At 42.4% G+C, this 21717-nt stretch overlaps 1 protein-coding gene across 50 annotated transcripts in view; it reads left to right on the top strand.

Annotated features, from left to right (window-relative positions):
• Positions 1-21717, top strand: part of CELF1 (CUGBP Elav-like family member 1) — a 67790-nt gene that overhangs the window by 30320 nt on the left and 15753 nt on the right. For 16 of the 50 annotated variants that reach the window (XM_070565144.1, XM_070565127.1, XM_070565141.1 and 13 more), the window contains 4 exons: positions 15889-16076; positions 18063-18145; positions 18520-18568; positions 21583-21717. In XM_070565144.1, coding sequence (XP_070421245.1) covers positions 15899-16076; positions 18063-18145; positions 18520-18568; positions 21583-21717 — 445 coding nt within the window. In that variant the 5' untranslated portion in view covers positions 15889-15898. Of the gene's footprint in view, positions 1-1129; positions 1170-6119; positions 6272-15888; positions 16077-18062; positions 18146-18519; positions 18569-21582 lie in introns of those variants that run through there. The other 34 variants (XM_070565135.1, XM_070565149.1, XM_070565148.1 and 31 more) reach the window with 5 other exon arrangements.

The raw sequence follows: 21717 nt of genomic DNA, 5'->3' as shown, positions 1-21717 counted from the left end.
ATTGGTTTTGTGGTTCCTCTGTCTGCTTTTACCTTCAATTAACTCCCCCGTCTTTTGATTTTTTTTGGTTTCAGTGGTTCACCACTGCCCTAGGGCTGCTGAGATGCATTTACACAGGCAGGAACTGGGTTGCATTTGAAGAGGTTTATGCCTGGCACCTACCTATTCAGGAAGGTTGCTTTGAGGAAAGTGTGGCCTTTCCATATTAATAACACCATCCTTAATTGCTGAAAGAATTTCATAGCCTTTAACTTTATTGTAGTTTCCCATCCAAAAGCAGATGGTAAAAATGATTGTTTTGGTGACCTAGATGAACTAAATTCAACCTCATAAATCCTAGTCATTGTTTTGCTATTTGTTGTACGTTTGGGGGCAAACCTCTTCTAAGCCTTTTAGTACTTTAGTTCCCCATCTTTTAAGTTGATGGTGTTTTAAAATTAGCTTTGAAATATTAAATGTAATTTATCTTTAAGATACTGTGTAGTGGGGCCGGCTCCGTGGCCGAGTGGTTAAGTTCGTGCGCTCCGCTGCAGCGGTCCAGGGTTCAGATCCTGGGCGCGGACATGGCATCGCTCATGGGGCTACGTTGAGGCAGCGTCCCACATCCCACAACTGGAAGGACCTGCAACTAGGATACACAAGTGTGTACAGGTGGGGTTTAGGGAGATAAAGCAGAAAAAAAAAAAAGATTGGCATCAGTTGTTAGCCCAGGTACCAATCCTTAAAAAAAAACAACAACAAAAAAAGATATTGTGTAGTTGAAAAATGGTAGACGAGGCCAGCCCCATTGCCAAGTGGTTAAGTTCACGCACTCCACTTTGGTGGCCCAGGGTTTCACTGCTTCGGATCCTGGGTGCAGTCCTAGCACCGCTCATCAAGCCATGCTGAGGTGGCGTCCCACATAACACATCGGAGGGACCTACAGCTAGAATATACCACTGTGAACTGGGAGGCTTTGGGGAGAAGAAGAAGAAGAAAACACAATGGGAGAGGGAGGTTTGGTTTGGTTTGGTTTTTGATATCTTCAGCCATGGTGACAAAGGGGGCTTTTCTTTGGAAAGAGCTGCATATCTGGAATTATGAGAAGTGTAGGCATGGCCCACTTATTTTTCTTTCCTTGGTTTTTTAGAGTGAAGACGTAGTCCAGAGAGGGAGGTGTAAAGCTACAGGTATGGGCTCACTGCTGGATGGGTGTGCTCCCTGGCCATCTCCTTAACCTTCTTGCATGAGGCCTGACGTGCAGATAGGAAAAAATTGCCTTCAGAAAGGTGATGGGTTTTTTCCTACATTGTGGGATATAATTTCCCGTTCCTAGGAAGCTGGAAATACTTTCTTGCTGTTAACCAACTCTCCTTAGCTATTTCCCAAGGCAGGCTTATCTCCCACTTGAGCTAGCTGCTGCCAGGTTCTAATGGGTGGGGGTGGGGATGGGGGAGGAGAGAAAGTTGGGAGCACTAGTCTACACACAGCAGCTACCCAGCTCAGTTTCTTTCCCCATTCCACTTCGTAGCTGGAAGATCCCAAGTAAACTAGCACAAGGATGAGGACAGAACTTAGTGGATTCCACACAGATAATATTACTCTCCTGGAACCAGAATTTTTTCGACATACTGATTTTTTAATCAGCACTGGAGTGTAAATAAAGAATTACACTTAACTTCCACAACTAGTTTGAGATCTGAAAAAAAGACTTGATTTGAAGGGTGGTCACGGTTTGACAGGACAGTCTGTTAGGTCAGGTTTCATCCCAGAAACTCCAAGGGAGGCTCTGAGCTTACACTCTTGCTGACAGCAGTAAGCACAGAAGAGGGTCTTTCTGCTGGTCTGATCTTTGACACTGATTGGGAGAGGAGATAGTAGTGATTAAGGATAGGAGGAAGGAATGGAAAACTTTCTAGATTTCAGGAAAGGTGGTAGTTTGCTTCCTTTCACCTGTGTCACATCCTCTCAGTAACCTTATATGATAATCTTACAGGCAGACCAGTTTGCATACAACAATCACTAAACTTAGTGCTTTTTATCGTATAGTGATTTTTTTGTGTGTGAGGAAGATTGGCCTTGAGCTAACATCTGTTGCCAATCTTCCTCCTTTTGCTTGAGGAAAATTGTCACTGAGCTAACATCTGTGCCCATCTTCCTCTCTTTTATGTGGGATGTCATGAGAGCATAGCTTGATGAGTGGTGCTAGGTCCGCGCCCAGGATCCGAACCTGTGAACCCCGGGCCACTGAAGCCGAGTTCGCAAACTTAACTGCTATGCCACTGGGCCAGCCCCAGAAGTACTCAATTTTTGAAGTAAAATTCAAGTCCATAACGTTTTAAGCTAAAATTTTGTGTTATTCTCTGATTGGTTGTTTTCAAGTGGTATCAAGTGATATTCTTTTCTACATCCCTTATATCATCTAACTGCTAGAAGCTCTGGGGGAAAAAATACCCAGTTCGCTTAACTGTCTGAGGTTATGACTTTTCGCTGGATTTTTGCACTTTTCCTTATATAGACGTATGGTGTTTTTTGTTTTGTTTTTCTTTTAAAGATTGGCGCCTGAGCTAACATCTGTTGCCAATCTTTTTTTTCCTCCTTCTTCTCCCAAAAGCCCCTTGGTACATAGTTGTATTTTTTAGTTGTGGGTCCTTCTAGTTGTGGCATGTGGGATGCCGCCTCAGCATGGCTTGATGAGCGGTGCCATGTCCATGCCCAGGATCCGAACTGGTAAAACCCCAGGCCACTGAAGCGGAGCGCATGAACTTAACCACTCGGCCATGGGACCAGCCCCTCATGGTGATTTTTAATGACATAAGTTCTCTTATATAAATTAGTAGCAGGCTCTAACTTCCTCTATGCTCATATAGCCAGACTTCACACTTTTGCCCTCTGCAGCACATTTAGATTATTGAGGTGGAAGGGTAAGGTCCCTTCACCTGTCATTGAGCTCCCTCATTACAGCAGTCAGGGTAAGGCAGCCTGAAGTTTGCACGTGCCCCCTGGGCTTTCCTGCTCCACTATGCTTTTTTTGGCTCTTCCACTCTTTAGACAAAACAAATGCTGTGATTTCTAGCATTTCTCTCTTCTAATCCAGTTTTTAAACAGTTTATTCCATTCTGACACTCTAAATGCGGGGTGTGCTATTTTGAGGGTTTCCCTTATTTACTGATCACTTTTAGTGATTTGGGTTCTTAATGTTACAACAGGCTGATTGCCCCTACCCTCACATAATCACACTTTGAATTGTTGCCCTTAGAAAAGAATTAAAGAATATTCAAGGCAAAGAAAACTGAGACAGACAGACAACCAGGAAAAGACAGGAAACCATGAATATAAATTCATAGTTAGAGGACAAGTGGTGAAAAGGGACTGAGGGAAAGTTAAGGCCTTCTTTTGCAGCGGTCCCATAGTTAGAACCCTGTCTGCCGTTTCTTTATTGCTCATGCAATAAAGCATTAGCTTTTCCTTGGTGGGAAAAGCCTGGAATGTTTTTCTGATTAAGAAATTTAAAAACAAGTCATGGGCAGTTTTCTGTGAATAACTTTTAATTCTACTTTTTCGTTTCTCCTTAATATCTGCATTTTTGTATTCCCATAATTGTTTTTATCGTCACTTAGCTTGGTAACCTTTTTCTAAAATTGAGTGACTTGTGATTAATTTCTGTGTTTTCTTTTCCCACAAGCATGTTGAATTTAATTATACTGAGATAACTCTTGTGACCTGCCTAAAGAGAAGTGCCCTCCTTCATGTCATAACCTTTCCATCTTATCGATTTTTAAAGCCATGTTGCCTTACAAGTTGTAAAATGAATTTTACTTATTTTTTTCTTTTTTTGAGGAAGATTAGTTCTGAGCTACCATCTGCTGCCAATCCTCCTCTTTATGCTGGCCCTGAGGTAACATCTGTGCCCATCTTCCTCTCCTTTATATGTGGGATGCCTGCCACAGCATGGCTTGCCAAGCAGTGTGTAGGTCCACACCCGGGACCCGAACCAGAGAACCCCGGGCTGCTGAAGTGGAATGTCTGAAGTTAACCGCTGCACAACCAGGCCAGCCCCGTAAAATGGATTTTAAAATGTTACTCTAAATCAGTGCTTCCCAACCTTTAGCTTGATAAACTTTACTGTGAGGAGTACACATCTTTTCATACACTGAGCAGTGCCTGGCTGCTTAGTAAAGACTCCCACATTTAAACTCTCATTAACAGATGTGGTTCTGATTAGAGGTGTAGTGTATTTTTAGTGACTTAGTAGAAACATAATAACCAGTGGAGTTCCTTTGAACTTGTTGATTCTTTTATAAAGGAATCTTTGAACTAAAAATCTAATTTGGTTGTTAATTGACCTCACAAATTTACTCCCTGGTCCAGGTAACTTTCTGTAGGAAGAGGCATGTGATCAACTCGAGTGGACATAGGAGAAACTAGGACAAACCTACCCAGTAACTTAACCAACCCCAGCTTAGGTTACCATCTTCTGCCTGTCTGGCAGTCAGGGCTCGGTGAGCTGTGCCCTGTGTGCCAGTTGCACAGCCTCCTCTCGCTTGCAGCCTGCTTTTGCTTCCTCCTTTCGTAGTGTGGAAGAGAACTCCTGCCACTTCCGTCTCTCAAGTAGTAGATGAAATGAGCCAGAGTCTCTGACAAAATAGAAGAACAGTTAGCTGCTATTATACTTCTAAATTTTGGATGGTTGTGTCTGGATTTTGGACAGAAGACATGGTTTCTACCTTCCTCAGTCAAATGCAGACAGGTGCCAGCCATCGTTACACAGACTACAACATCTAGGCCTATTCTGTGACATGGTGCCCTTCATTATTTTCTTAAAAGTAACTATATGCATTTAGGAGTTCATTCGTTTACCTCTTTACAGGCTGGACATAACTTGTTTTTTTTCAAAGTTCCCTGTGTTGTGAACTGAGCTTGAGTGCAGCAAAATCTTTGAGGTAAGGCAACCCTCATGGTAAAAATGGAAAGAGGGCCTGTGAAATTTGGGCGCCTGCAGAGATACAGTTTTAGCGTCACTGCCTAAATATTGAAATGCCACCATTTGTTGTTTGGAGGGATGTGGAGCTAAATGGAGCACAGGAGCGCACATCTGCCTTGACTGCTAAGTATATCCATCTCTACTGCTCACCCACAGTAGACTTTTCGTGTGTGCGCTCAGTCTCGATTTTAGCAACAGTTTAAAGGAGGGCAGAGGATGCAGAGACTTCGTCTGCGTTCCTGTGTCCTTCCTGACATGTTGGAGTGTTTGTCCCTGGTGGGCCCTGGTCCTGTCTCATTATTACCACTTTGGTGGCTTTTGTTTTTTTCTTTGTCTTTCATTTCTTTAGAAAGATCAAATGCTGAAAAGACTATTTCTTGGTACCCTATAAAGAGGCAGAATATTACTATTCCATCTTTTTTTTTCTGGCAAAAAAAGATTGTTAGTAAAGAAGTTTTTGCCTTGTGTCACCTAATGAATGTGTCACCGAAGCAGCACTTTTTAAAGTCCTTCATTAGATCTCACACGTTGCTCTCAACACCATCAAGTGAGCAAGGTGGGTCCAGTGCTAGTGGTAGTATGTGAGCAGGACGTTTCTGGTGGCCAGTTCTTCCGCTCCTGGCCCCTGGCCTGCTTCTGATGCCTGAACTGCTCCTCCTTAGGCATCTATTCTGAGGTTAGTTTGGACCCAAGCACTGTGCTCACTGCTGCCTTTGGCACATGGAAACTAAGTTCAGACCAAGGCCAGCAACCCAGTTCTTTCCAAAAACATTGTCAGACCCTGTGAAGTGAGCTTTTTTGCTTCAGGTGGTTTCAGGCTTTGGGGGCCCTCACAAACTGATTTGCAGGGAGGAGTTTGGAAGATGTGAAACAAGTTTGTGTCTCTTCTGCTCTGTTAGCCACTGCTATCTTCATGGATCTGACACTATTTATCTGACAGTGCACTTAGTACTGCTTCGCCAGGGAAAATCACACAAAACAAGCCTGGCGCATCAGCACTTTCATTGTGTGCCGGGCTGAGCCTCCCTTCACATGGTCACATCCCCCTTTTAATCCAGTACTCCCTTTCCCTTCCCCAGTCCTGCCTGTTTCTGTGGCACTTATTGCTGGTTTCCCTGAGCTCCTGTTTCCACTTTGTGTTTTTTGTGGAGCCCAGGAAGCTAAAGCTGTGTGTATTTGTGGATCAGACAAGTGCAGCAAGTTAATATCATTGGCTTCTGAAGGGGAGAGTGAGGTGATGGCTGCGTTTAAGTTGGATTTCCTTCCAGAAATGATGGTGGATCATTGCTCTTTGAATTCCAGTCCCGTGTAAGTATTTTCATCTAATTTTTATCATAAGCAGAAGAATTGGGTTGTTTTCTTTGCTATTTGATGAAACTGATCCCTTTCCTTAAAAGAGGGAAGAAAAAATTGGGTGAGGAAGTCCGAGTCCACACTGCTGTTATATTCTATTGTAGTCTGATTTTATCCCATTACTGCTGATTTCCTCAGAGCTATCACTAAGTTCTGTACATAAGGGTGCGTTTGATATATGATCAGCAACATCAGCTCAAGAGTGCTGGCTCCAATCCCTTCAAGCTGTAGTGTTTTCCCATATGATAGAGTCCAGAGTATTTTGTTTTAACCGTAGCTTTATTGCTTTGGGTTGGGTATGCAATTTCAGGTCATCTTTGGGTAAGTTATTTATTTATTTACATTCAGTGATCGAATTTTTAGATCCTGTCACAGAGGCGCCTGGTAGCTAGGGTGTATTCAGTAGTGTGTGCAGAATGCTGTATTGACATGTAAACTATAATTCTGGACCTTGATTTTCTTCCCCAGTCTAATTGAAAATGCAACAGTATGTGATTTCGGGGACATCAGATACCTGCCTTCCCCCAAAAATGCAAAACTGGATCAGTCTTGCTTGGTAGTTTGCCCAGATAAATTTTGAACATGAGAATGAGAAACTCCATCAGTTTGTACCACTGTTCAATAAGTGACAACACCATTGTACACAGCTAAAATGCTAACCTGGTTCCGAGCTGTAGCCAGAGAACACATATCTTAACTCCTGATTTCAGTTTCTTTATCCAGGCTTCAGAGTATCTTGGAACCTCAAGTAAATGAGCCTTAGGTTATTCAAAGCCAAGAATATTAGATGATAGAATACTCCCCTAGATAACATGCGGTAGTGCAGATCTTTGAGTTTAGGCCTCCATGTGCAAATCAGTCTACCCTGGGATTAGGTGTAATAGGTGTGGATAATAGCAGATTCTGAGCAGTTCTTTGTGGAATAGTGTGGGGGGGCCTCAAAGTTAGCTGGCTTGCTCATTTCAAATGAATCCCATGTCTTCTCTGTAGTCTCCAAAATGATGGTTGTTTAGATGTGTCTTTTTATGAGAGTAGATGACAGATGAAATCACAATGAATGCCATCTTGAAGACTTAGTACATAATGAAAATCTTCCCAAGTACCAGATATGTAACTCCTAGAAATAGGATTTTGTGGCTCGGATTATCTTTCATTGTAGCACTTTCTCTCTCTGCTGTGCCACTGCCTAGTATTCAGCCCTTGGACACCGAAGTTTTCCTCAGCCTGTTTTCTCGTCTTTTAAGAGTTTGGACTAATTCAGATTCCCATGGAGTCTGGACCATGGACCACTGCAAGAAAGTCACCTGGAACATATAAATGCAGATTCCCTGGGCCCATGCCCAGATATTCTTATGCTAGAATAGGACCTAAGAATCTGTATTTTAACAACATTCCGTGTGGGTTTTTTCATGCACACTAAAGTTGAGAACGAATAGACTGAATACAGGTCATTCTGAGTAGAGCTAATCAGAGAGTAGACTATTACATAATATTTTCCCAAGTACATTGAGTTTGTTTTAGTCATCCATCTTGACAAAAGCTTTGCGAAGTTAATTGGGCATGGGCTATTGGCCCTATTTTACAGATGAGAAATTCAGTTTAGAGAAGCTATAACTGACTTGTCTGAGGACACTTGGTGTCAACTTTGGGCCTAAAATGTAAGTTTAATGACATTCTCTTCTTGTTTTTGCCCACTAGACCAGGCTGGCTCAGGTGTCATTGAGCAGTTACCCATCAACTCTCTCATTATTGCAAGTCCTTGGACCCACTCCCCAGGGGCACCATACTGCAAAACACCACAGAGTTGGGAAGAAGAAAGTTCTTGAGAATGGTGTGTGCTTGTGATCTCTTTCTTGGATTCTCAGCCTTTTTCACTGATAGGATTTTAGCAGGAGGCTTCACATCGGTGGTTTCCTCTCTGAAGTGATACTGCCTGGGAATGTGATCTAGCAATGTACCTTATGTCCAGATTTCTTTACTGGAGAGAATTGGTGGAGGAGCTGTGGAAGGGCCAGGGGGCCTGAGCCCTGGTTCCTCTTCTTACTTGTGACCGTTGTCCCTGATTCCACTCTGACACCCTTCAGCTTCCACTGGTTCCTCTTAGTGTGTTTGCAGCCTAGTACATGAGTGTTCTCCAAAAGTCCTATCTCAGGCGTTTTTCTCTCAGCTTTCCCATTGCTTAAGGAGGCTGTGATGTGCTTCTCTGATTCTCAGATCTCTATGTCTATCCCCTATTGTCCTCCGAGCTCTGTAACTTTGTTCTAAGTACTTCCCGTTGGATACCTCCATCTGGAGGCTTCCTCGTGTAAAAACAGTTCCCGAGATTGTCTGTTCTAGAGCCCGGGAGTGATCAGGAACTTCTTCCTTTTCCTTGTCCCCTTTATCACGTGATCCCCAAGGCCTAGTGACCCTGCTCCCCCAGTTTCTCAGCATTGCCTGAGACTGGGCCCTGACCTGAGGAGCTAGTTGTGCAAGAGCCTCCTGGTCTCCACGTTTCCTCACTGTATCTCATCCGCGAGATTATTGCCAGATGTCTTCTGAAGACAAATCTGATCACTCCCTTGTTTAAAAATCTTGGAATACAGTCCAAGCCTGCCAGTATAACATCGAAGCCCTTCGCTGGGTCCCTCCAGCTTCTCTCTCTATTCCCATTGATTTCCTACTATTATCCCTTTTTTCCCTAATCTTTTAAAATGTTTTTATACTCTCCCCTAACCCTCTCAAGTCTTTTTTTCTGCCTTTCTCATGTTACCTCACTCTTCTCTCCCTTCTGAGTCCTTGCATTTCCTTCTTGGCCCTTAGGCTTTCCTTCCTCCATGCTGTGTAGCACTTCTCCCAGCTGCTTAGTCCACTTGGCGTAAATTCCTGCCCTCCCTCCCCTCCTCCCACTTTGTCACAGAACCTGCATACCTCTGTGAAAGCATGTGTAGGGGATTATAGTGTGTCCTTCCACTTGTTCAGTGCTGGTGCCTCCAGGGCAGGTGTTGCTGAGTCCACTTGTATAGCCCCTATAGTGTGTAGTATCTGTCACATAGTAGGTGCTTGGGCAATACGGTTGAGTGAGTGACAAGTCCTGTGAGGTTTTTTTTTATATATATAATTAGAGACAATTACTGAGATTTAAGATCTCTCCATACACTATCTTCGTTCCTCAGGGAAGACGGCTGAAAACCTTCACACGCAGGTTGCTAGCTGTTTTCTTGTTGAATGGTGACTTAAAAACCTTTATTGTGGGGCCAGTCTGGTGGCGCAGCGGTTAAGTTCGCACGTTCTGCTTCAGCGGCCCGGGGTTCGCTGGTTCGGATCCTGGGTGCAGACATGGAACCGCTTGGCAAGCCATGCTGTGGTAGGCGTCCCACATACAAAGTACAGGAAGATGGGCAGGGATGTTAGCTCAGGGCCAGTCTTCCTCAGCAAAAAGAGCAGGATTGGCAGCGGATGTTAGCTCAGGGCTAATCTTCCTCAAAAAAACAAAAACAAAAACCTTTATTGATAGCTTTTTCTGAGTACCTAACACCCCACCTAAAGGAAGATTTCCCTTAATCCAAATGAAAATTACTTCCTTCTAGCATAGACTCACCCTGTCTTGTTCTCACTAAAGAACAGCTGTTAAATAACTCAGGCCAGTGTTTCTTGGTCCTTTTTATTTTGATGTCCTTCTGTGCCCGTTTTTCCACAGCACAGTATGTGAGCCAGAGGAAGCTGGTCGGGGTGGGTGGTAGCTGGAGATTGGGATGCAACAAATATTTATGCCTGCTGCGGGGGTGGAGGGATGGGTAAGTATCTGAGATTTTCCTGTTTGTATAATGAACAAATGGAGGTCAATAGATAATGAGAAGGGGAGAGGGAAAAAAAATGAGTAAGGAAAGGTTTCAGAAATGACGTTTTTTGGTGAGGAAGACTAGCCCTGAGCTAACATCTCTTGCCAATCTTCCTCGTTTTTTTTTTTCCTCCCGAAAGCCCCAGTACACAGTTGTATATCCTAGTTGCAGATCCTTCTAGTTCCTCCAAATGGGATGCCTCCACCGCATGGCTTGATGAGTGGTGCATAGGTCTGCGCCCAGAATCCTAACCGGCACACCCTGGGTCGCCAAAGCAGAGAGTGCAAGCTTGACTATTCAGCAATGGGGCTGGCCCCTGGAAATGATCTTTTTTTTTGAGGAAGATTAGCCCTGACCTAACTGCTGCTGCCAATCCTCTCCTTCTTGCCGAGGAAGACTAGCCCTGAGCTAACGTCTGTGCCCATCTTCCTCTGCTTTATATGTGGGACACCTACAACAGCATGGCTTGCCAAGTGGTGCCATGTCCGCACCTGGGATCCGAACCGGTAAACCCCGGGCTGCCGAAGCAGAACATGCGCACTTCACTGCTGCACCACTGGACTGGCCCTGGAAATGATCTTTAAACAGATGTGAAGGTAGTATTTGCCAGCCTGTTTGGCTGCAAGGAACAGATACCTACTCAAGCTAACATATATGAAAGAGTTTTCCTGTAAGATCGCATGCGGCCTGGACTATCATGTAGTGAGGGACTCCAAGCTGGGAGAGCTGGAAAGTCCGTCTCTCTGATGTAGGACACATGTTCTACTCGCCCTGCATGTGCTGCTGTTGCTTCTGCTCTTCATCTGCCTTACAACTTTGGTTGCAGCGTGGCTTTGCCTTGCCACTTCCCTTCCAGCCTGTCTTCTCACTCTTCTTTCTCCAATTGAACTGTAATTCACTTAACACAAAGCTTACCCTTTTAAAGTACATAATTCAGTGATTTTTGCTATATCCACAAAGTTGTGCAACTATCAACACTGTCTAATTCCAGAACGTTTCATCACCCCCAAAAAAAACCCTGTACCCATTAGCAATCATTCCCTCCCCTCCCCCAATCCCTATTTCTAGGCAACCACTAAGCTACTTCCTGTCTCTACATATTTGCTCATTCCATACATTCATATAAATGGAATCACACAATATGTAGCCTTTTGTGATTGGCTCCTTTCACTTAGCATAATATTTTCAAGTTTCACCTATGTTGTAGCATGACTGCTGTTATCTCTTGCCACTGCCCTTTCATCTTGTCAGCTTATACTAACTCTACTTTCACCTTTCCACTTCTGACTTCACCCCTAACTGCCTGTTTGTGTTAAGTAGTTCCAGATTCTGTAGAGCAGTGCTATGCAACAGAACTTTCTGTGATGATAAAATATTCTACATCTCTTCTGTCGCATGCGGTAGCCACTAGTCATATATGGCTAGTACAACCGGAGAGCTCGGTTTTTAAAATTAAATTTAAATAGCCACATATGGTTAGTGGCTATTGGTTTTGCTCAGTGCAGCTCTAGGGGAATTTGTTTGGCCAGGCCTGTTTTTCTGTTTTGAGCATAGGTCATGGTCTTAGGTTTCTAAGAGGTCAGCCAGTGGATCAGCTTGTAGGGTTAAGATCCACAGATCCACCCCCTGGTCTAGTCAGCTGGGCCTTGGGGATGGGAAAGAAGGGAGACAGAACATCTGCTCTGTCTTCTCAGCTGGGCCTGGGGCTGTAAAGTTTTGAGGGAGAGAAAGCTAGGGGGAAGAGAAGAGAGGGTTTAAGACTTTTGAACAAATGTATGCTTTGAAAGTAAGCTCTTTGATTTCCTTCCCCGTCTCTCTTCCAAATCGGTTCTCTGTTTTGTTTTCTTTATGGTGCGTCCCATCGAGAATCAAGACAGACAAGGCAGCCTCTCATCTTGATTTTCCATAGTTTCTCATTCTTAATGATTTGCCAGTTGCTGCCAGAAGCAGAAACATAAAAAAGAGGTGGGTCGGTGCCATGCCTGTTTTCTAAAACACTTGGGGCCTTCTCATGTCCCTTCCCTCAACACTGTAGGCCCTGCTTTCCTCTCTCCATCCTACTCCCAGGTCTGTACTTCTGCAGAAGATGAGGATTTCCACAGACTTGACTCTTAGGATTGAGAGGGACAGGATAACTTCTCTAGGGGGCTGCTGACTTCCTTGGTTCTTGAGTGGATGTAATAAATATACATAACTCCTCTGTCATATCATTGACTCTGAGCAGCTCTCTGTCAATGGGAAGGTCAGGCACACATTTGAGAATGTATTTAGTGATCTTTACAGTAAATGCCATACTTGGATGATGTGGACTCCTTGCCATTTTACAGTGGGAGTCTTGTCCCCAGGTGATTTCTATGCAGTGGTTACTTGTAACTAATGACAGTATGCATACTGGAAGTATGTGTGGAAGGCTGAGGATGGAAGAGCATTGTTGCTCATCTCTTCAGACGCAGTAACAGTTGATGAGAAAGTTTGTAATTGCATATTACGTATATGTGGGTGTATATATGATTGCTTCTCTCTTCTTTGTCTCTAGCTGATAGTGCCATTTTTATTTCTGTGTCTTCGTGTGCTCTGAAGAAATACCCCATGTTTTCCTTCTTCACCAGTGTATACCACACCTGACACAGTACCTAGCCTGTATAAGTCAGTGCCCAATATTTATTGGAGGAAAGAATAAGTCAGTGCATAACTTCAATTGCATGATGTCCACAGCATCTTGAGCCTGGCCTGATAAGTTCTTACGCTCTGGAAGTGCTTCTCAAACTGGTGAAGGACCACGTCCCACCCCTCACCACCCAACTTGTAAAGTATGATAAAAACAATTTGGTAGAAAAACAAAATAATAAGATGTAAGCTTGCATTTTGTGTATATTTTTATTATTATTAGATTGAGCATATATAAAATTAGTCGGTCCAGTTGCTGTAAAAGTTCCTGAAGGGTTAAGTTTGAAGATTGCCCCTGGTCATTGGGCGCTTTGAATAGCACTGCTTTGGGTGATTCTTCTGGCTACTGAATTGGTATACACAGGGATAAAGGGTGGTTCATGAAGTAGGTGGACATGAAGAAATGGAGGGTTTGGAGAGTAAATAGAGGAAGGAAGGGCATTTGTCTGGAATGCCAAGTCTCCGCTGAACTTTTGGATAAACCATAATCCACATATATTGACTGTGTTTATGGTTTTGCACTCAGCAGTGATGTAGAAAATTTAGAAACTGTACACAGATACAGAAGGAAGCGATAAATGGAGAACGGTTGCCTCTAGTGTAATACAAATCAATAAACCCCTGCCTCTTTTCAGAAGTAGCTGTCAGCTTCCTTATCATTAAAACATATTCTGAGCACCATTTGAGTGCTACGTTAGCCCTCCTTAGAATAGAAATATGATTAAAGATTAACAACGTTTCAGTAAGATGATATTAAAACTAGTAGTTAAAGTTGTTGGGGGCAAGTTCTTGGGAGTGATACCCATTGTTTCACTAGTCACAGGGCTTTTTTTAATATCATGATAGCATGATTTCTGTTGGAACATTGGGATTAGGCTTCTAAAAGCAACTGCATTATATTTTTGCAACGATTTGTCACGCATGGCTTTTCCTTTGTTGGTTTTTTTTTTTTTTGGAAGATTAGTCCTGCCAGTCCTCCTCTTTTTTCTGAGGAAGACTGGCCCTGAGCTAACATCCATGCCCATCTTCCTCTGCTTTATATGTAGGACGCCTATCACAGCATGGCATGCCAAGCGGTGCCATGTCTGCACCCGGGATCCGAACCGGCGAACCTTGGGCTGCCGAAGCAGAACGTGCGCACTTAACCGCTACGCTACCAGGCTGGCCCTGTCACACATGGTTTTAAATTACTAAAGGAAGACCAATAAAATAATGCATTCCAAAACACTTAAAAGGAAGAAAAAAAGGCAGGTTGATCCTGTGACAGTCATTCATTGGAGATAATAGCTGCTCTTTAATTTGTGAGCCCTCATTTATATATATATTTGGGGGGATGGGGAAGATTGGCCTTGAGCCAACATCTGTACCAGTCTTCCTCTTATTTTGTATGTGGGACGCCACCCATGGCATGGCTTGATGAGCAATGTGTAGGTCCGTGCCCAGGGTCCGGACCCATGAACCCCTGGCTGCTGAAGCAGAGCACACCAGCTTAACCACTATGCCACCAAGCCGGCCCTGTGAGCCCTCTTTGTGCACAGCATTCGTTTGTTATCAGGGTTAGTTGCTTAAATAGGGGGAATTGCTGAGAATAAGAAATTCCTCCCATCCCACATCTGAGTACTTACTTTGAACCAGGCACTAAACCAGGTGTGGCTATAAGAATGAATAGGAAAGAAAACAGTTTCTGCCTTCAAAGAACTCTCAGTCTAGTCAAGAGGTAGATACAACCATATTGTGCTGAAAGGTGGTAAATACTATAATGAAGGGGGAAATTTAGCATAGAATCCTGATGAAACTGACTAGTTAACCTGGAGGAGCGTGGAGAACCATCACAGACATAGCAACAAGAGTTGGTCTGTATGCCATTTTTTTATAGCTTTTGATATTTAGTTAGTGCTACATTCAGCAGAGGTGATGTGAGAATAGCCCCTGTGGGTGTTTCGTTGCAAGAGATTTAGGAATTAAAAAACAAAAGTTGAACTACTTTCATAGATTCAGCATTCTCAAAGATTTTCAAGTACTATTCAGAAGATAGCAATGGTGGAAAACCTTGTTTTTCCTTTAAACAAAACTAGCATTCTATTTAGGATTGAATATTAGAACTTGGCAAATTTGAATATGATGATGTGATTTCTGGATTAAGCAAACGCTGAGTGAAAATAATCAGGCTAGCTATTTGGAATTTAAGTTGTTCCTGGTTTAGATAAATGCTGAGAGGAAGAACTTGGAACAGTGATAGAGACGAAGGACTTTGATTGTGCCTGTAGTGCAGGACTTCCCCTGGGTTCTTGGCGATGGCGGGGGCAGGGAGGAAAGTGTTAAAGTAAGATGGTTACATGCTTGGTGTGATCGCAGTGGAGGAATTCATGGGCGGTATGATTGCAGTTGGTAAGGGAATCAGCTGATAAGAGTCTTGGAGAAATAGCAGTAAACTGGATGACTTAGAAACAAAAACCCCTAGAATGATGGCATTATTCTCTACGTTTATATAACAATCGTTTGTGGAAGTTTGAGAGACAAAGCTTTATTTTGGTCTGGGGACCTTACTCAAGAGCAACAGTATTACACATGAGAAAGCAACATTCAAAGGCCAACATTCTAGTGAGTTCTTAGCTTAGGCCTTGGAAATCAGGTGCTTCTGTTCTAACATCTGCTGAAAGAAAACTTTCCACTCATCATTCTGTACATTGAGAGTCCTGAATCTTAATCCGTAATCAGTAGTCCTTTGTGATTTTATGGACATTAAAACAGTGACTGTGCTTAAAAATTATTGAAACTTAACTTTAGGAACTTTACCTCTAAAGTTCTTCTGATGATTCTTATACTAGACAAGGAATGAGTGACACTCTGTTCCTTAGTTAAAACCCAGGATATCCTGAATGGTGTTTTTAGTTTGGGATATAATGGGAGGGGTGGCTATGGTGAGCGAGGACCAGGCAACTCTGGTAAATTGAATGGAAGTAGTGAAAGGAAGTAGAATTTTTTTCTGACTTTTTCAGAAAGTAGTTGAGATCTTTAATGGAAAAAACTCACTCTGGAAAGCAATATGAATACATAATATAAGTTTTACTTTATTTTGTGTAGCTCAAAGAAAATGAACGGCACCCTGGACCACCCAGACCAACCAGATCTTGATGCTATCAAGATGTTTGTGGGCCAGGTTCCGAGGACCTGGTCTGAGAAGGACTTGAGGGAACTCTTTGAACAGTATGGTGCTGTCTATGAAATCAATGTCCTAAGGGATAGGAGCCAAAACCCTCCTCAGAGCAAAGGTAAGGGCTTTGAGTTTTATATGTAATTTCTGTCACGTGCATGCTGTCTGTCATTGCCAGAATTCTCCTATGGTCATACAGCGGGGGGAAAAAAATCTGTTCTTTTTCAGTAGCCGTGTCTTCCAGCCCAAACAGATTTAATGGCTTAAAAATAAAAAGTTAAGGTGACATCATGAGGATAATTTGTAAATTGGATCTTGGGCATTCCTTTATGAGAACTCTAAATTCAAGAGACAGACTCACGTGAGTGTCTCATTTGATCTTTGTAATAGAATGACAAAAATAAAGTCGAAGTAAACCAACCACATAGGGTTTTCTTTAGTGTTTTGGCTAAGGTGAGCTGAAGGAGAACGACTGTCTGCGTACCCATGGATTTCTGTCAGCGTTACAGAGGCCTCGCAGGATGGCTTAGCAACAAGGGGGGACTTGTTTCTAGGTGACCTGTTTGTTGTATCTACAAAATGAATGGGAGCAGTAAGGCTGAGCTGCTTCCAGAAATACCCAGCAGAGTGCAAGTTTTATTGGACTGATGGTAGACAAGGCATTAACTTTGCCCCTACACACACAGACATAGACATACTCTTATTTTTCCAAATGCCGAATTTCAGAGTAATTTTCTGTGAAAGCTGTTCTACACTGCAAATGTGAGCAAGCCTTATGGTCATGTTTGAAACCACCTTAATCTAGAAGCAGAGGAATTATTTTTCTCTTTGTGGCATAGTTAGCCAAAAATATGAAGTATTGTAGTTTCTGAAGATGACTGGCGATGTAACATGCAGTAATTTAAGATCTTAATTGCAGAGTGATTTTGAAAGAGATCTGTATTGCATCTCCCGGGACTATGGGCGCAAGATTTACAAGACTCACGTCCCACCTCCTGTGCCCAGTAAAGATACAAGCACAGAACCTGCAGATCTCCTCAGTCACTGTCGTGGGCTGTTAGAAGCTTAATTAGGGGGCCGGCGCCATGGCCGAGTGGTTAAGTTCTCGTGCTCTGCTTCGGCGGCCCAGGGTTTCACCAGTTCAGATCCTGGGCGTGGATATGGTGCCACTGATCAGTCCATGCTGAGGCGGCATCCCACATGCCACAACTAGAAGGACCCACCACTAAAAATACACAGCTATGTACTGGGGGGATTTGGGAGAAAAAGGAAAAAATCTTTTTTGTTTTTTTTTTTTAAGATTTTATCTTTTTTTTTCTCCCCAAAGCCCCCTAGTACATAGTTGTATATTCTTCGTTGTGGGTCCTCCTAGTTGTGGCATGTGAGACACTGCCTCAGCGTGGCTAGATGAGCAGTGCCATGTCTGCGCCCAGGATTCGAACCAACGAAACACTGGGCCGCCTGTAGCTGAGCACATGAACTTAACCACTCGGCCACAGGGCCAGCCCTGGAAAAGGAAAAAATCTTTTAAAAAAAAAAAGAAGCAGCAGCAGCTTAATTATATTTGATGAGAACCTGGAGTCCAAAAAAAGATATTAAGAGGTTTTGCTTGTAAGTCATTCTGTAATTTAATAAATGATAATTATGTTTGAGGCATATGGCATAAATTGGCTACAGTGTAAGGTGTAGTTTATCCTGAGGAAGAAAGTTCCGGTAGACTGGAAGCTGCAAGAGTGCAAGCCCCTGTCTGTCTTGTCTGTAGCTGAGACTTCTTCCCCAGCACGCTACCTGGTGCTCCAAGTAGGGTGGGTTGAGTGGCATGGTACTGTGACCTTTGCAAGGGAAATCATCTTTCCCAGAGAAGTTATAGGACCAGCTACGAAAAGAATTTTAATAGAACTGGGAGACTATAACAAAGAAAATGCATAGAAAATAATGTGGGATTTTCTGCTAGATTCTCTCTCTCTTTTTTGGGGGGGGGTGGGACTAACTTTAATAAGCCCAGCCTTCTCTTTTAAGTATGTATGTGGAGGAGGGAGTGCACCGTAGGAATTATCTGCTTTCAAAAGACTGGTTTGATGTCATGAAATCTTGTTTATTGCAGGGTGCTGTTTTGTTACATTTTACACCCGCAAAGCTGCATTAGAAGCCCAGAATGCTCTTCACAACATGAAGGTCCTCCCAGGGGTAAGAAAGCTCCTACTAGTAAGTGGAACTGTGGTGGTTTTGACACCTGGGACATACTTAGGCATTTCAGGCACACACTGAAAACCATTTTGGGGAAAGATGACTGCCACGGGAATTGACGTAAAGGAAGACGTAAAGGAAACATTTCAAAGAAGATAGGCTGAAAATAGCTGTCTCTCAGCCAAGAGGATTTTGCCTTCTTGACTCACATTCTGTCTATTTTGACATTTTGGCGGGGAAGGATGATGAGGCAGACGCGAATTCAGAGAGAGCTCTTGAGGCGCTAGTTTTGGTATTTCCTTTATAGTCCTCATTTATATTTCTGAATGCTTTCAATGTGTATGATGATAATATTCGTGTGTTTTCCTTTTTAGATGCATCATCCTATACAAATGAAACCTGCTGACAGTGAGAAGAACAATGGTAAGCAAGCATGTGAAACTCTCCCCTCATAAAGTTTCTTTGTAGTTTGCTGTTCTCGTGGCATCTGGATTGTGTTGTGCTCTAAGTAATCTTTTTTCTTTTATTAAGATGTAATTGACATATTAGTTCCAGATGTACAACATAATGATTCAGTGTTTGTATATATTGCAAAATGCTCACCACGGTAAGTCTAAACACCCATCACCATACGTAGTTAAAAAGAATTTTTTTTTCTTGAGATGAGAACTTTTAAGATCTACTTTCTTAGCCACTTTCAAAGATGCAAAACAGTGTTCTTAACTGTAGTTAATAACACCACGCTGTACCTTAAATTCCCGTGACTTATTTATTTTGTAACTGGACGTTTGTACCTTTTGACCCCCTTCACCTGTTTTGCCTACTCCCTACTCCTGCCTCTGGCAACCACCAGTCTGTTTTCTTTATGGATGAGCTCGTATTTTTTTTTTTTTTTTTTTTTAAGATTCTACATATAGGTGAGATCATATAGTATTTGTCTTTCTCTGGCTGACTTATTTCACTTAGCATAATGCCCTCAAGGTCCATCCATGTTGTCACAGCTGGCAAGATTTCATTCTTTTTATGGCTGAATAATATACTCTATTTTATGTAACCCACATTTTTTCTTTTTTTTTTTTTTTAAGATTTTATTTTTCCTTTTTGTCCCCAAAGTCCCCCAGTACACAGTTGTATATTTTTAGTTGTAGGTCCTTCTGGTTGTGGCATGTGGGATGCCACCTCAGCATGGCCTGATGAGCGGTGCTATGTCCGTGCCCAGGATCCAAACCCATGAAACCCTGGGCCGCTGAAGTGGAGCGCGCAAATTTAACTTCTCGGCCACGGGGTTAACCCCCAAATCACATTTTCTGTATCCATTCACCCATCAGTGGACACTTAGGTTGTTTCTGTGTCTTGGCTGTTGTAAATAGTGCTGCAGTGAACATAGGGGTACATATATCTTTTCAAGTTAGTGTTTTCATCTTCTTCAGATAGATACCCAGGAGTGGAATTGCTAGATCATACGGTAGTTCAGTTTTTAATTTTTTGAAGACCCTCCGTATTGTTTTCCACAGTGGCTGCATCATATATTTCCACCAGCAGTACACAAGGGTTCTTCCTTCTCATCCTCACCAACATATGTTATTTCTTGTCTTTTTGGTAATAGCCATCCTAACAGGTGTGAGGTGATAGCTTACTGTGGTTTTGATTTGCATTTCCCTGATGATTGGTGATGTTGAGCATCTTTTCATGTACCTGTTGCCCATCTGTATGTGTTCTTTGGAAAAGTGTCTATTCAGATCCCTCTGCCCATTTTTTTTTTTTTATTAAGATTATGATAGATTACAGCCTTGTGAGATTTCAGTTGTACATTATTGTTAGTCTTGTTGTGGGTACACCACTTCCCCCTTTGTGCCCTCCCCCCACCCTCCCTTTTCCCTGGTAACCACCGATCAGTTCTCCTTGTCTGTATGTTATCTTCCACCTATGAGTGGAGTCATATAGAGTTCGTCTTTCTCTGTCTGGCTTATTTAGCTTAACCTAATACCCTCGAGGTCCATCCATGTTGCTGCGAATGGACCAATTTTGTCCTTTTTTATGCCTGAGTAGTATTCCATTGTGTATGTATACCATATCTTCTTTATCCAGTCATCAGTTTCTGGGCATGTAGGTTGGTTCCACGTCTTGGCTATTGTAAATAATGCTGCGATGAACATAGTCTCTGCCCATTTTTTAATCGAATTGCTTTTTTTTCCTATTGAGTTGTATGAGTTCTTTATATATTTTGGATATTAACTCCTTATCAAGTATATGATTTACACATATTTTCTTCCATTCAGTAAGTTGCCTTCTCATGTTGTTGGTGGTTTTCTTTGCTGTGCAGAAGCTTTTTAGTTGGATGTAGTCGCACTTGTTTATTTTTGCTTTTGTTGCCTTTGCTTTCGGTGTCAAATCCAAAAAAATGATTGCCAAGACCCACAACAAGGAGCTTACTGCCTATGTTTTCTTCTAGTTTTATGGTTTCAGGTTTTACGTTCAAATCTTTAATCCATTTTGAGTTAATTTTTGTGTATTGTATAAGATAGTGGTCCAGTGCTCTAAGTAATGTCATCTAAATTGTTTGTTTTTTTCTTTAAGATAAGTATGGTAAATGAGTTAAATAGAGTTTCTAGGGAAACATTATAAGGACATTTTAGAGTGAACTGAAATGTGTTTTATCAGTATAATTTCTTTCTTTCTTCTTTGTTTTTTGTGTTTTTTTTGTTTTTTTTGTTTTTTTTTTTTGCCGAGGAAGATTTACCCCGAGCTAACATCTGTTACCAGTCTTCCTCTGTTTTGTATGTGAGCCAGCATCACAGCATGGCCACTGATAGACAAGTGGTGTAGGTCTGCCCCCAGGATCCAAACCCAGGCCACTGAAGCAGAGTGCACTGAACTTAACCACCAGGCCACCGGGGCTGGCTCTATCAGTATATATTTCTTAGGGACAGGAGTAAGGGGAGAAAATGAACAAGTTAGAAAGGTGAACTTAGTCCTAAGAGAATAATCAGAAAAGGAAAGTGAACAGTTATGCTCACTGAAAGGTGTCTTCTGTTTGTCTTGTCATATTGAGTGTGAAAACTCGTTCTCCTTAGTATTGGTAGTGAAAACACACATTACTGAGTGCTAGGCAAGTTGCTCAGTACTTTGCATTTAATACCTACAGCTGCCTTTGAGATAAACCTGATTATCCCTATTAATCAGATGAGTAGATAGGCATAGAATGGTTAAGTAACTTTCACAAGATCACAAAGCCACTATATTTCATCTGAATACTTCCAATTATAATTTTAAGATACCACTGATTATGAGGAGGTGGTGAATTATGAAAAAAATGTATATCTTAGAATCCCTGAAATATGATATAAAGGCATAGAGCCAGTATTCAAACCCAGAGTCTGTGCTACACTACCTCTCATAGTAATCATGTTCAAACCTTCTGTGTTTTACTCTCTTAGCAGTGGAAGACAGGAAGCTGTTTATTGGTATGATTTCCAAGAAGTGCACTGAAAATGACATCCGAGTCATGTTCTCTTCATTTGGACAGATTGAAGAATGCCGGATATTACGGGGACCTGATGGCCTGAGCCGAG

This window comes from Equus przewalskii, chromosome 11 (genome assembly GCF_037783145.1).
Source record: "Equus przewalskii isolate Varuska chromosome 11, EquPr2, whole genome shotgun sequence".
Taxonomy (NCBI): domain Eukaryota; kingdom Metazoa; phylum Chordata; class Mammalia; order Perissodactyla; family Equidae; genus Equus; species Equus przewalskii.
The sequence above is the reverse complement of the archived record's forward strand: the minus strand, read 5'-3'. Positions and strand labels throughout refer to the sequence as shown.